At 41.2% G+C, this 13,565-nt stretch overlaps 2 protein-coding genes across 2 annotated transcripts; one reads left to right on the forward strand and one right to left on the reverse strand.

Annotated features, from left to right (window-relative positions):
* Positions 1-3,324: 3,324 nt before the first annotated feature.
* On the reverse strand, positions 3,325-4,595 carry rps29 (ribosomal protein S29). Its single transcript, XM_035679302.1, has 3 exons — positions 4,444-4,595; positions 3,862-3,961; positions 3,325-3,441 (listed from the first exon to the last, which is right to left on the reverse strand). The coding sequence occupies exons 1-3, from the start codon at positions 4,503-4,505 to the stop codon at positions 3,433-3,435; spliced, it is 171 nt and encodes a 56-aa protein (XP_035535195.1). The 5' UTR covers positions 4,506-4,595; the 3' UTR covers positions 3,325-3,432.
* Positions 4,596-5,689: 1,094 nt separating this feature from the next.
* On the forward strand, positions 5,690-9,214 carry mgat2 (alpha-1,6-mannosyl-glycoprotein 2-beta-N-acetylglucosaminyltransferase). Its single transcript, XM_035678932.1, has 2 exons — positions 5,690-5,864; positions 7,396-9,214. The coding sequence occupies exon 2, from the start codon at positions 7,637-7,639 to the stop codon at positions 9,050-9,052; it is 1,416 nt and encodes a 471-aa protein (XP_035534825.1). The 5' UTR covers positions 5,690-5,864; positions 7,396-7,636; the 3' UTR covers positions 9,053-9,214.
* Positions 9,215-13,565: the final 4,351 nt, after the last annotated feature.

The following is a 13,565-nucleotide window of genomic DNA, read 5'->3' on the forward strand; positions in this document are numbered from 1 at the left end:
GCGTGGTCTTTGTTCCCGAACCTACTTATAAAACTTAATTTGGTAGAGAGGCATTGGCCTCATCCTTTCATTAAAGTGAATTAATAATGTAGGTTACAAGATGTCAGTAAATGCTTCAAGTAACCCATATCTGCATTTGAATATTAGATGCACTAATCAATATATTTTGTATTAACAATGAATGAAAAGATGAAAGAATGTGAGAATATTTTCTTGCGATGCCCCAAGCGTGCAGCTTTACTCAGCTTTTTAGCTATAAGACAATATTATAATAACACTATTAGAGCATTACCAACAGCACTGACTTCAGGTGCAATAGTCTACTACTAGTTTAAATTCCACAACTCATACTGCTGCAGTGCTTTTTTTTTTGCCCCTGCCTCTCAAACAGCCTGAGTCTGCCACTGCTTAGCTCTGTGAATAGACTGTAATGGTATTATATGGAAGGCACAAACTATGGCTGTATTTCACAAGCCACCAGTCTAACCACACAAAGGCACCGAACAAGAAAGAGCCTTCTTGAGAAGGCTCAGGTCGGATGAAACAGACTTTTCAACTTGTCCTATCAGCCGGTTGTCTAGGCAGTGGTGTGCTAAGGAGCCAGCATAACAAGGGGCATTAATACACTGGTGGAAAAAAAAGAGAGAAAGAAACTGAACCGAACATCAAAGACAACACCTTCCTGCCGCCTCCGTAGTGGACTGATGCAACATGGAGCACTTGTGTGTTCAGCTCCTTGTGTCCAACCAGCCCCAGCCTCTGCCAGCCTTGGGTTAAAGCACACACAGTGCTCATAAGCTCTCCTTTATGCATATGAGTTAGTGCTTATATAACACTTTCCTGAACATTTTATGTATAGACACATCCTCCATCTAACAATGCACACAGTGCCTCCACATACCGATGGGTTAATAATGCCCGTATTTGATTCCTCGCATTATGTTCTTATTAATGTGTGTTACAGTTACATATTCCATGCCAGTGTGTGCGTATATGTAATTGCTTCTCACATTTGTTCATTTTGTACATACGTTGGATTTTCAGTGCCTCGTTATAAAAGGTGCTACCACTCCAATTTTGCACACTCCCTTTCTTTTTCATTTATCTTATCATTTTCATACAGTATGCTGAAACTGTAGGTTGTGTGTTCATATAACTTTCAATTTATTCTTTGCCACATTCCAATTTCCCCCACTGGGATCATTAAAGTTGCGTCTTAATCCTGCTGTGCACAAAGAGATCTGTTATTTATGATAAACAGGACTTTGCCAAACACCATTTATTTGTTGCCACGGATTAAATAGGAGCAAACCCAAACCTCTGGCTGATAAATCATCAAAGTGCAGAGCATAAATATACACTGTAGGTTCTGCATGAATCAAAGAAAATGCTTCAAATGTATTTTTTTTATTCTTTAAATCAAAGTAACAGCATATCTACCTGAGTAAAATATGTTCAGTGCTCTTTCAGCCTGTCTGGAGAAATCCTTTTCATCAACCTGCCTGAAACCTCACATTAACCATACACGTCGTGACTGACAAGACCTTAACTTCAGCTTCTGTAACTGTTTGATGAAAAGGGGGTAAAAAGAGCTGGTTATCTGCATTTGATAAAAGCTGAAGAATATCTGAATGCATAAGTGGCATTTCTATTGCCATTTTCATTGTCGCTGGTCTTGAATCATGAATGTGAAGTGCTGCTGCCATCTAGTGCCTCACACAGAGGCAGAGCGGGGGGGAAAAGATATGAATCTCATTAGTAAAACCTGGCCAAGATTCATATATCAGGGCTACGTGCTGCTCCAGGGGAACTCGGTAGCCAACCACTGTTAACACCACGACCTGAGGAAAAATTCCATATGAATTGGTTCAGCCCTGTATATGAAAACGACTAAAGGTGATGTGCTGTTATTCTATTAAAAGCACTGATTAAACATGAATATTTGTCAAGTATACAAAGTATCCCTCCTGACAGTTTTCTCCCTTTTGGTAGCTCTCACTCTTTAAAAAGGTTGGAGATCCCTGCTACTATAGATCTGCATAGAATCCAACCTGCCTATGGAAGCATATTAATGACATTGTACCACACGCTGTTGGCACAAAACTAATTCTGAGCACTGGTGCTGAGCTTACTCAATATTTCAAGTTTGGTCGCCTGGGTCACCAGACACTAGGCAATTAACCGCACTACAGGGGACCTATCAGATTTCATTCATTTTGAACACGGCCAGTATCGCAGCATGTTACCAGTTCTTGGATGTGAGGCATGGCGGTGGGGAAAATTGTATCATAAGAATGCATGCTGATTTAGAAATGAATCCCTTGCTCTTTGCTGCAGTGCCATTTATTATTATATGTACAGCTGCAGGGCCCCATTGTACTACTTCACTTCTTGTAAAGTAACTCAGCTAAATGTCTCTTTAAGGGCAGTAAATACAGAAATGTGAGCCTAAAGGTTTCTACCCGATATATGTCAGGCTTGTTTTATTGTTATATTCCTTATACTTTCCCTCTCCATCAATCCTGTGCACTGGTTTCCAAGGATACCAACCCCTCCCCTGGTCTTATCAATTATGCAGGTGCATATTACATATTACTTAAATGATGAAAACAAAAACACCAGATTTACACCAGATGCTACACACCAGGTGTGCAATAAATATCATACTCATGTGCGTTACCGCTGCAATTACTGTTATTACTCATGGGCGTTTAGAGACTATACTGGCAATATTGTGTACACATTTGCATATACTGAGTATGCATATTAGACATTTTATAGCAGTAATTACAATTGCAACACAGCACGTAGCCCCAAAAACTAGTTAAGTCTACGAGAGTCTCAAGTGTATTTCTGGCAGGACTGTTTATGGGTTTTATTTTGACTGTCACTCAAACGATGAACAATGAACGTGGATCTTCAAAGAGATCTGTTGGAGTTTAAGTGACTGATCAAACAACTTCTGTACTTTATATTGACCAAATATAGCTGGCCAAAAGGGCACATCCAACCATGGTGAGAATTGGTTTAAACTAGCTCAGAAAAGCAAATATCTGGTAGTGTGAGGAACAATTATCTACATTCAAAGTATATTCACAACACAAGTCAGTATTGTACAGCATAGAATACTTTCTACTTTGTGCATAAAAGCATGCCAATTTGTGAGTGAACTGTGGCTAACCAACCAGTATATTATGTATTTTATGTTCTGTTATGTTTAGATCATGACATTCACATCTTTGTTTCTAGTCTTCCCTGTATAATAAAGACACTGTATCCTGTATAATGTGTAGGAAAAAAATGAATGAATAAAAACACAGTATGTTTAGTTTGGACAAAAAAACACATTTATTTGCAGTGCTGAATTATCCCATCTTGGCCGGCCTTCCAGACGTTGTCTGATCCATCTGAGGACGTGTCGGCGCAAGACATCTAATCCAGCTATGTGAAGATAAAAGCAAATTAAGACATTAGTTAACATCCAAAATTAAATGCAGTCAGTCTCATCATTCCACATTCACCCAACCATTCAGTCACAAACTAAAGTCAACTGAAACCTGAGTGCATTTTTTTACTTAACAAGGATGCCGAAAGTTATGAAAAAAGTTTGCTAAAAATTAAAAACTACTCCTGAATTTTGTACATCAAACATTTAAAACTAAACTTTCTCAAAATACAATAATACCAAAGCAATAAGAACATTTTCTGTGCATGTGTTGTGATCGTGCTTCAGCTGCAATACAGCATGAGGCCCTTGTTTACAATGAGCCATTACTTATCCAAAAGCTAATGCTCTGACATTAAATACAACCAATCAATTGAGGGGGTAAACAAACAAAACAAAAGCACAATAGTACTTACCTTGACGAAGCCGATGTCTTTAGCGTACTGCCTGAAGCACTGGCGGCACATGTTGAGCCCGTATTTACGGATCAGACCGTGTCTGTTCGAGCATACCCGGCTGGAATAAATGCGAGAATAGATCAATCTTCTCTTCACAACACAAAAGTTAAAACACATCTGCAGCCATCATTCATTTAAAAAAGGAACTACATGTGCGGAAGTTCACGGAAACTCCGAGCCGATTATCATTTAGCACGCCTTTCTCTGAGCATCACTCAAACGAGTTCCGAAGCCAGGAAGACTTTTATTACGAAGGAAACCTACTCAACAAATACACTGCTAATTCTGAAAGTGCTTTCAGCTTTCTGGAGTTTCAACAAGAGCAGTGCAGTTACAGAAACAGTGGCCGCCTAATTCAACACAGCGCCAGCGCCATGAAGCTATCAGCGAGCATCCTCCACCGCCATATTGGCTGAGGAGCTGCTTCCATGCGGTGTCCGGTTGCTCATCAATTCTCACGGTCTGGACGCCACAAACACCTTAAAGCGGACTCGTTTCGGCACACATATCGATAATCGATGGATTAAAGGCAGAACTGACCAGGATCGGGATCCCTGACCGAACTTTCTGGGGTGACTCCAGTAGAGCTGCTGGTGGCCCATCTTGTCTCTTTCGCTCGAGCGTTGGAAAGGAAGAAAGACCGACGCGCCTGCGCAAATGAAGCTTTCGGATGCTGTGCTTCCGGCTGTGGAGTTGCGGTTGGTCGCCCCCTAGTGGTGGAGAAGTACACTGCGGCGTGCAGCGGGACTGCAGCCTGAATCCGACTGGAGGCATTTAATGTGGCACATAAAGGCATCTAAAGGGATAACTATAGCCTGAATAGGACAAACAAGTCTCGAGTATTTTTAATTGACTGTTTTTACTGAAACTGGACAAAAAAATTTATTTAAAAGACAACATTGATTGAAACTGTCCCAAATGGGTTAAATACAAATTAAAAGAATTGATGCAATTTTGATGATTAGCTATAGTTGGTCATTAATTCCTACTGAAGTCTTTGTTTATTTTTAATTTTTAAAAAGGCTCACACTCAAGAAAGTGCTGACCCTATATTGCATATTTCTGTTAGGAAATATATTTAAGCAAAATATATTTTTTTAAAGCTGATAACCAGAATTTATCATCATTATATTGGAAATTAACAACATATATGTATGTATATATATTACATTAAAATGGTTTTACTTATAAGAGAGGAGTATAATTTTAAGAACATATTGCTAAAAGTAGAGCTTTACATTTATGGGCACATCATTTATCTGTTTGTATTTCTCACTTGTTTTTGTGCACTTTGAAAACAAGCTGCTAAAAGCAAATTATAATATCAAAAATGCTCTATTGGCAAAGGTGAGTATCATGACAGAACTTAGATGAATACTTTTTAATAATAATAACAGATGTTTTCTATCTATACTATTGTATCATCAAACACAAACCTTTGGGAATGAATACGGCAACCCTTACAACAGATCACTGTGACAGCACCCATGGTGATTTAACAAGCATGTATGTTATATTTTATTATTCTATATTCAAATAGATCTGTGTTGGATTCAGTATTAAACCATTTAAAGTACTGAGGCTGTAGTATGTACACTCACTGGTGCACTGTCACATTATAGGAGGCTGGATTTTGCATTTAAATGCATATATGTATATATTAAGCCTCGGGATGAACTTGTGAGCTACTTAAAGGTATAGTAAACCTATATCAGCCTATGATGAGAAAGAAAGGCCGTCAGCAGCAGAGATATCTCATATTTAGGGTGTCTTGGCTGCCCCCCGCTGGACCAGTGCATTGTGGGACAGCGGCAGGCAGCGGTTCTGTATTTAGGTTTTTTTTTTAACAGCTAGCTGGTAGTTGCGTTTGCGTGCAGCCTGCTGCAAGGTATGGAGGAGAATGGGACGCCACCGTATTGATGTTTCTCGCTGAAAGGACCGCACGGCTACTCCGGTTTTAGGTAGGTGGTGTGAATCCGCTCGTTGTGTTTGCGCCGCGGACGCTGTTGTTGACGAGGTCTGGTGTTGGACGCGGGGCTGCTCGTAAGTTGCTAGCTGGAGCTAACTTACCGTTAGCATTGTGTTCGTGACGCTCGGTAAAGAACGAAGCCGCGAGGCCAACTGTTGTTTTCAGTTGGCCTCGAGAGCGTTTCACGGCAGTTGGCGAATTAACGGCGATGACGGTGTCTTCTGATTCAAACGGACGGACGCTGTCACTGGCTCGGTGCGGGCCAACACAGCACAGCACAGCACAGCACAGAGAGGAAAACAACTCACGGTTAGTGGGGCTTCAAAGTGGAAACAGCTCATTTACCACGGGCGAGGACAACACGACACACACAGACAGACAGACAGACAGACAGGCGTTGTGTGGATTAAAAATAAATAACCCGGGTTAAATACTGCAGAACACAGGTTTCACCAGCTTAGGTTTGGCAGACTGCAAGTGTACGGGGAGCATTGGACATGGAAGAGGCGTTCACAGACCTGCTCACTGGAAACGTTGTATCGGTTGGCTGGCTTTACCTTTTCTAACCTGCTACAAACTGTCATCAAAGTATACATCTGATATTCCTATTGCGATTAAAGTCCGTGTTCACTGGTAGCATTTCTCCTCTAGTCGCTTATATTATTATTATACTGTATTTAAATTGCCATGATATGACAGCAGTGCTGGTGATGCTTCAGTCGAGGACTCTCCAGGCAGGGAGAAGACAGATGAAGGGGTCAGGTAGGAAGCCAGAGAGACCACTAACTTAATAACAAATAAAAGATGGAGGTTTGTTCAGCAGATCTGGGCAGAAAGGGCCTAATCAATATTGATAATGCAGTTAAGGACGGAGATTTATGCAGGGGTAAATATATAAAAGCATGGGGCAATAATCAGCTGATAATGTTACTAAAGAGGAGCAGCAGAGAGAGTGGAAGCATGTATTAAACCATGTTTGTGTTTTGTTTAATATCGAGCACTGTCTTGTTATAATGTGAACTGCTTCTATTAAAGCTGGGTTATCATATCATAATAGTTATCATATTATTGTTTTACGGATCTCTGCTGTCTGAATTACAATCTTCCAAAATGTGTTAGTTTTTGTTTCAGACCCAAAAGCTTATTAGCTTGTTCTATAGCTTCCCACGGCATCTCAAGGTCTTCATCAGCAAATGGAGTCTGCTCAGCCGTGGAGCTGAAGCAATTATTTGATTAGTTGATAATTAAACGGTGACAGTTTAAGCGTTTGTTAGTTATAGCTTCTGAAAAGTTAGGATTTGCTTCCTCTCCTCTGGTTTATATTGCTTTAAAGATTGTCGATCGAAGCGAAACGACGTCCTCCTGCGCTCTCAGAACCCGCGGCCCTTTTTCTGCACCCGTTTGCCATATTGTGATATACTGCATATTGATCTGAAGTTACCATTATTAAGATTGTGATAGTGATTTCAGCCATACTGCTCCCGATGCACCTAACTTCTTGTATCGATTTTATTTCCATCTAGGTGGTTCATGCTCACTGCTCCCCTGCTGCCTCCCAGCAACCGTCATGCCTTATGGAAAATTCATCCACCACCAATGACATTCCAGCTGGATCCATGTTTACAACCACAGTTCATTTTGCCAACAATTAGTCTCATAACAGCTTCCTTTTAACCAGGCGTGCTACCTGCGCTAATTGCGAACCTGTGCTTCTGTTTCACTACAATCAACTTCTCTCACTTCGCAAGAGGCTGACCCCCTATCATGAGATTCCGAATCTACAAGAGGAAGGTGGTGATACTGACTCTGGTGGTTGTCGTCTGTGGCCTAGCTTTCTGGAGCAGCGGAAGGCAGAAGAAGAACAACGACAGCGCGCCGTTCCCCAAGGAAGTGGAGACGGCGAGGAGGAGCAGCAGCATTAGTAGCAGCAGTAGTAGCATCAACAATCACGTCCAGGTGCAGGCCACACCTGCAGTCAGCCGGGCACCTGTTCCACCTCCTGTCATACAAGCAAATGAGACACACCAGGAAAAGGCAAAAGAGAAAGAGAAAGAGAAGATACCCAAGCCGGAGGTGGATAACACCACTCTAGTCTACCGCGGTATTGTCTTCCAGCTCAACTTCGACCAGACGATAAGAAATGAGGAAAAGTTTAAGGCAGCGCGGCAGAAGGACAATCTGGTTGTGGTTGTTCAGGTCCATAACCGACCAGACTACCTTAAGCTATTAGTGGACAGTTTGCGGAAGGCCAGAGGTGTGGATAGCATACTGCTGATATTCAGCCATGACTTCTGGTCCCCTGAGATAAATAAAGTGGTGGCCTCTGTTGACTTTTGTCAGGTACTCCAGATTTTCTTCCCCTTCAGCATCCAGCTGTACCCCCAGGAGTTTCCCGGACACGACCCCAGGGACTGCCCAAGAGACATTCCCAAAAAAGACGCCTTAAAGCTGGGTTGCATCAACGCAGAGTACCCTGATTCGTTCGGCCACTACCGTGAGGCAAAGTTCTCCCAGACCAAGCACCACTGGTGGTGGAAGCTGCACTTTGTGTGGGACAGAGTCCGGGTTCTGAAGGACCATAAGGGTCTGGTCCTGCTGATCGAGGAGGACCACTTCATGTCCCCGGACTTTATCCACCTCTTAAAGCTGATGTCGGCTCTCAAAAGGGAGCAGTGCACTGACTGCGACATCCTTTCACTGGGGACCTACAGCCACATCGGCTACTCCAGCAAAGCAAATAAGGTGGAGGTGAAGGCCTGGAAGTCCACTGAGCACAACATGGGGATGGCTCTGAGCAGAGAGACGTACCTGAAGCTCATCCAATGCACCGACACGTTCTGCACTTACGACGACTACAACTGGGACTGGTCCTTACAACACCTGACCGTGTCCTGCCTGCCCTCCTACTGGAAGGTCATGGTGAGTGAGGCGCCGCGGGTTTTCCACGCCGGAGACTGCGGCATGCACCACAAGAAGGCCTCTTGCATGCCGATAAGCCAGAAAACCAAGATAGAAAACATCCTACAGAGCAGCGGGAACCAGCTGTTCCCAAAGAACCTCCTGATAACAAAGAGACTGCCAGCCAATGGAGCCGGAGGGGTGGCCCCACACGTGAAAAACGGGGGCTGGGGAGATATCAGGGACCATGAACTCTGCAAGAGTTATGTTCGATTACAGTGACCTTAATTGCTACTATTATATATTATTGTCTCTTTTGCATCCTCTATAAAGAAAAAAAGCCTTTTAAAAGTAAATCTTTATGGACTATTCTTCATATTGCCTGTTTTATCGGACTGTTCCAAATAAAGACGAATGTTGGATTTTTGGCTTCTTTAACACAAATATGTCTTTACATCAAATTATTTAAGTGATTCCTGGCAAGTCTGCTTTGTTTTGTAAGTTGTAATTAATAATATACTAAACAATATATTGTTGTGTTTTCTCTAACGAGGCTTTCAGATTGGTTGCTTTAAGTTACCAAAAGTTGAGGACAACGAGAGGGGAAATTAGGATAAGCAGGCAAGTGCTCATCAGGGCAGTCATACATTTGGTGAATCTGTGGATTTAGCAATCCCACTGTGCATGCATAATTAATTTGAATATATTTATATCACATAAATTTGCTGAGATCAAAGGCGATCCTTTGAGACACCTTGTCCCATTTAAATAATCTCCCACTTAGCTTATCTTCAACAGGTTTTCTAGAGCACACCAAGCCTCTCATTACTCCTGTGACTGCAGAAAGCATGTCACCTTAGGTACACAGCATCAATAAACATGCCAGTGACACCTGCACTATGGGGCACATGGTAGGAACTACAGCGTTTTCTTCCTCAATCTATGTGTGACAGAGTGACTGTATGGCTAGTGCAGGACATTTGTGTTATTTGTTTGCACTGCATCACTGCCCAGCTTAACCCTACAGGTTAGAATATGCCAATTCATGCACCTGCACCTTTGTGCAGAGATTTTGATTTCACAGATAAATGCACACGATGCACCTGGACAGATCCCAAGACACTGATATAACTTTCTGGTCCGTGCTGTTGCTGTTGCTGTCGAAGATACATTTACATTTTAAGTGCTTAGACCAAAGCTCAGTATCGATGGTTTCCGCTGAGGCCGTAGCTCGGTGGCTTCTCTGAAGCTGCATCGATTTCGCCTCCTCCTCCCCCCCTCCGGCAATGTTTAACAATCAGTTTTGCACACTGTTCAAAATCTTGAATAACTGCAAACTTATCGCTGACTAGACTCTATACAGTTCATATTAAATACATCCTCCAGCAGACCCCTTCCAAGACTCGGCCCCTTTAAAATAAAATTCCTAAACATTGCATGAATTAAATATGACCTGCTAAATGTAAGGCATATATCCTTGGCCTATGTTGTTCAGTGTAAGAAACATTCGAGACCAAAGGCACACTGATGAAGCCTAACAAAGCTTCCTCTGCGACAAACAAACTGCAGGGTAAGACGTCTAATTTTATTTTCTATGTGTGAACTTTAATTCCTAATGCAGTGTGAAGACGTGTGACTGTGGAACTGCTGTGCTGAGGTCATGTGACTGGCAAATTGTGCAGCTGCTCCCATGGTGGAGGCCCAATTATTGGGCCCACATCTCAGGGGAAACACGGCTTAGAATAGAATTGAGAATGGGAGGAAGTAGCACTGTGCTCTTGATTCTTAGTGACTAATGGTGAACTGATGCTGGAGCCCTTGAAACTGTAATGTACTGTTGCCTTTGAAAGCGCTCTACTTAGTTTTAATATTTTAGGGCAAGAATGAAAAGAAAGAATACTCTAGTGTATGGCATTTTTTGATGGGCCAGTTAAATGTGCTGCTCGTTAATCAGTAACCCTTTAGGTATATTGCACTTTTATGCTGAAACAAGACAGAGTAGGACAGAGAATACAAAACTGGTTTCTCTCTCTTTCTTTTTTTTACCACCACTCTCATAATAAGCTGCTTGAGCATGCAGTCCAAACACAGTCTTCATAGGGTGCTAATCATGAGCCTTGCATTTTTCAGACCCACTGGTTTCAGTGGTAGTTTGATTACATAATTAAATAGATACTATGAGAATAACTCAACATGAACATCAATTTATCTTCATGTAAAAGCTACTATAATTAGTATTTTCCGTTTTAACAAATGATGCAATTGCCCTCAGCTCTATTTTAGTGCCTTTAAGCTTATTGTTTTGGTGTACTCTCACAGCTCTCATAGTGATAGCTTCTGACTTCTAATTGAGCTCAGAAAGGCTACCTGCTCAGCACCAAAGATGTAGTTAGCATTTTGTAGCCAAACAGTAGGATGTTTTATACAGAAAGATGACTCCAAATGAATGCTAATGTTGTTCAGTGGCAGTAGGTTTTGGCATTACAGATCCACATATGTGCTCCCTAATATCCTGTACCTATGTTTTGTTCCATCCCTAGTTCCCAGATACACAAGTGGTTATCTAAGTTATTTTTAATGGACAAGTCATTGAGTAATACATTACCTATACACTGGAGTCCATTTTAAAGAAGGAGCTTGAATTCCAGTGTTCCATTTAATGTATCATCCGATACAGTATCCCTGCTTCCTAACATAAAGTATTCCTTCACTTCTAAACTCACTACAGGTCACAATAATGGGTTAAATAAATATCCCTGAGGAATTTGTGAAAAACTAGGTTAATTTGATCATTTACATAATCCGACCAGACCTGTTTGCTCAAAAGAAATCCACGACGTAGCTCGAGTGATTGAGCAATTGCAAACTTAATTGCCTGCATTCATTTTCTCAGTCCATTATCTTAAACTGTCAAGTTTTTGCAACACATCGAGTGCTGATCATTCTTTAGGCCTGTAGCTCTGAGAGACTATATTAATCATTCATAGCCGTAGCTGCACACATTGCTAGGTAAACAAAACTCTGGGTCAATACATAGAAGCATGCATGTGGGGGAAATTGCATCACTGAGAGGATGATTAAAGGACCTTACAGAAGCAATGGGATTCTCTCTCAATCTATTGAATTCCCATCAAGTGGGAACCTAGCTCCCTGAAGACGTAAGATAAATGTAGCTGTTTCCAATCTCTTATGTATGATTGTGTTTTGTTTGCTATTCAAATGGCCAGTTAGATTAATGGGTGGTTGGGTTTGTATATAATGAGCAAATGTTGACAGCATATGTAATTCAGAGACAGAAAACAAAATAAGACTGTATATATTATAACAAGTGTGATGTTTTTTTTATGTAAAACATCTCTCTAAGCACCAATCCTGATTGATACCTGCTCAGCATTGATGCGTGCAGCTCAGTGGGGGATCACACAGTCAGTCAGAGACCTGTCATGGGTTGAGTGACACCCTGACAGGATGATCGGGCCTCTCCAGTCTGCTGATCACGCTCCCTACCCTTCCCTCACCATGATACCGCTGGTTTAATGGCTGTGAGTGCTCGTATTTCTTCTAAAAGTGACTCATAAATTATGGAGGGGCAGTTTTATTCCTCACTTGGAATATAAAATATATATGAAGTAGTAGGATGAAATAGTAGGAATGCATTTATAAAGAGAGCGAGAGAGACAACAGGATATACATATATAGACAATGTTTTCCCCGTTTGATCAAGCGATAGTTGTTATCAAAAGCAAGTTCACTTAATGGTTATGAGGCATCCTCAAGCTCTCGTCTGTCTGAGCAATACTGCCACCAACTGGCCAACCGTAACCCAGACATGCCACATACTGGTTATTAGGGTACAAGATATAAGCACTGGTAGAATGAGTGTTCAGATCCTTTACTTAACTTTACTTGAATAAAAGTAGTAAACCCACACTGTGAAAATACTCAGGAAAGCATTCAGAACCTTACCTAAGTAAAAGTATCTAAGTATTATCAGCAACATTATTTAAAGTATTAAAAGTAAAAGTAGTCATTGTGAAGTAAAATGGCCCCTGTCTGTGTTTTACTATACTACACTGCCCTGTGAGAAACACGTATCTCTAAAGTCTTTCCTGAGCTCCAAAAACAGCTGTTTTCAGCTGTGTGATGATGCCTGTCCAAGGAGGGTTTTTAAAAAGTTCATTTAGCTGACGAAAAAGGAGACTATTCTCAACTCATGAATGAATTCAAAGTCACTAAATTTCATTTTTATTCAGGAAAGGAATAAAAAAATTGTAATCTAAAAGATATAAGTATAAAGATAAATGAAACCTGAGACTGAATGGCTGTTTCTGGTCAGTTTAGTAACGTAATAGTATACATACACTTTAAGTTCAATAGGAACGTAGCATTGATAAAATCCGCAGCTGAATGTCTTCAGCCACCATTCATTTTAATATTTATGCTATATATATATTGCTTCTCAGACCACTGTGACATGTTGAAGTGTCTTTTTGTGGTACTGTATCCCCTTTTACATTTTTATTAAAGGTCTTACACAGCCTCGGTCCACTCAGATAAGTGTTTTCATATTTGCCAGATTAGACCTATTCTCAGGACTAAATGGGTTTTTACCAACTGTGCATGACTAACATCTTCCTCAGTCTCCTGTTAAGTTACCTTTTGTATCAGCAGGATATGGATTTCTGCGATCTCATGTAATTCCCAAAATAGCTCAGCCGCAGAGGTCCGATCAACCAGAATAAGTCAAAACATCTGTGTGGGTGTGCAGGTTTTTAATACATGGACTTTGGTTTAA

This window comes from Morone saxatilis, unplaced genomic scaffold (assembly GCF_004916995.1).
Source record: "Morone saxatilis isolate NCDOM2014 unplaced genomic scaffold, NCSU_SB_2.0 Contig7, whole genome shotgun sequence".
In the NCBI taxonomy this organism is placed as follows: Eukaryota; Metazoa; Chordata; class Actinopteri; family Moronidae; genus Morone; species Morone saxatilis.

Bases quoted from the DNA above. Each gene is read 5' to 3' on its own strand.
- mgat2 (XM_035678932.1), top strand. From the start codon at position 7,637: ATGAGATTCCGAATCTACAAGAGGAAGGTGGTGATACTGACTCTGGTG.
- rps29 (XM_035679302.1), bottom strand. From the start codon at position 4,505: ATGGGCCACCAGCAGCTCTACTGGAGTCACCCCAGAAAGTTCGGTCAG. The intron at 3,962-4,443 runs GTCAGTTCTGCC...CATTTATTCCAG, and splicing joins GGTCAGGGATCCCGATCCTG to CCGGGTATGCTCGAACAGAC.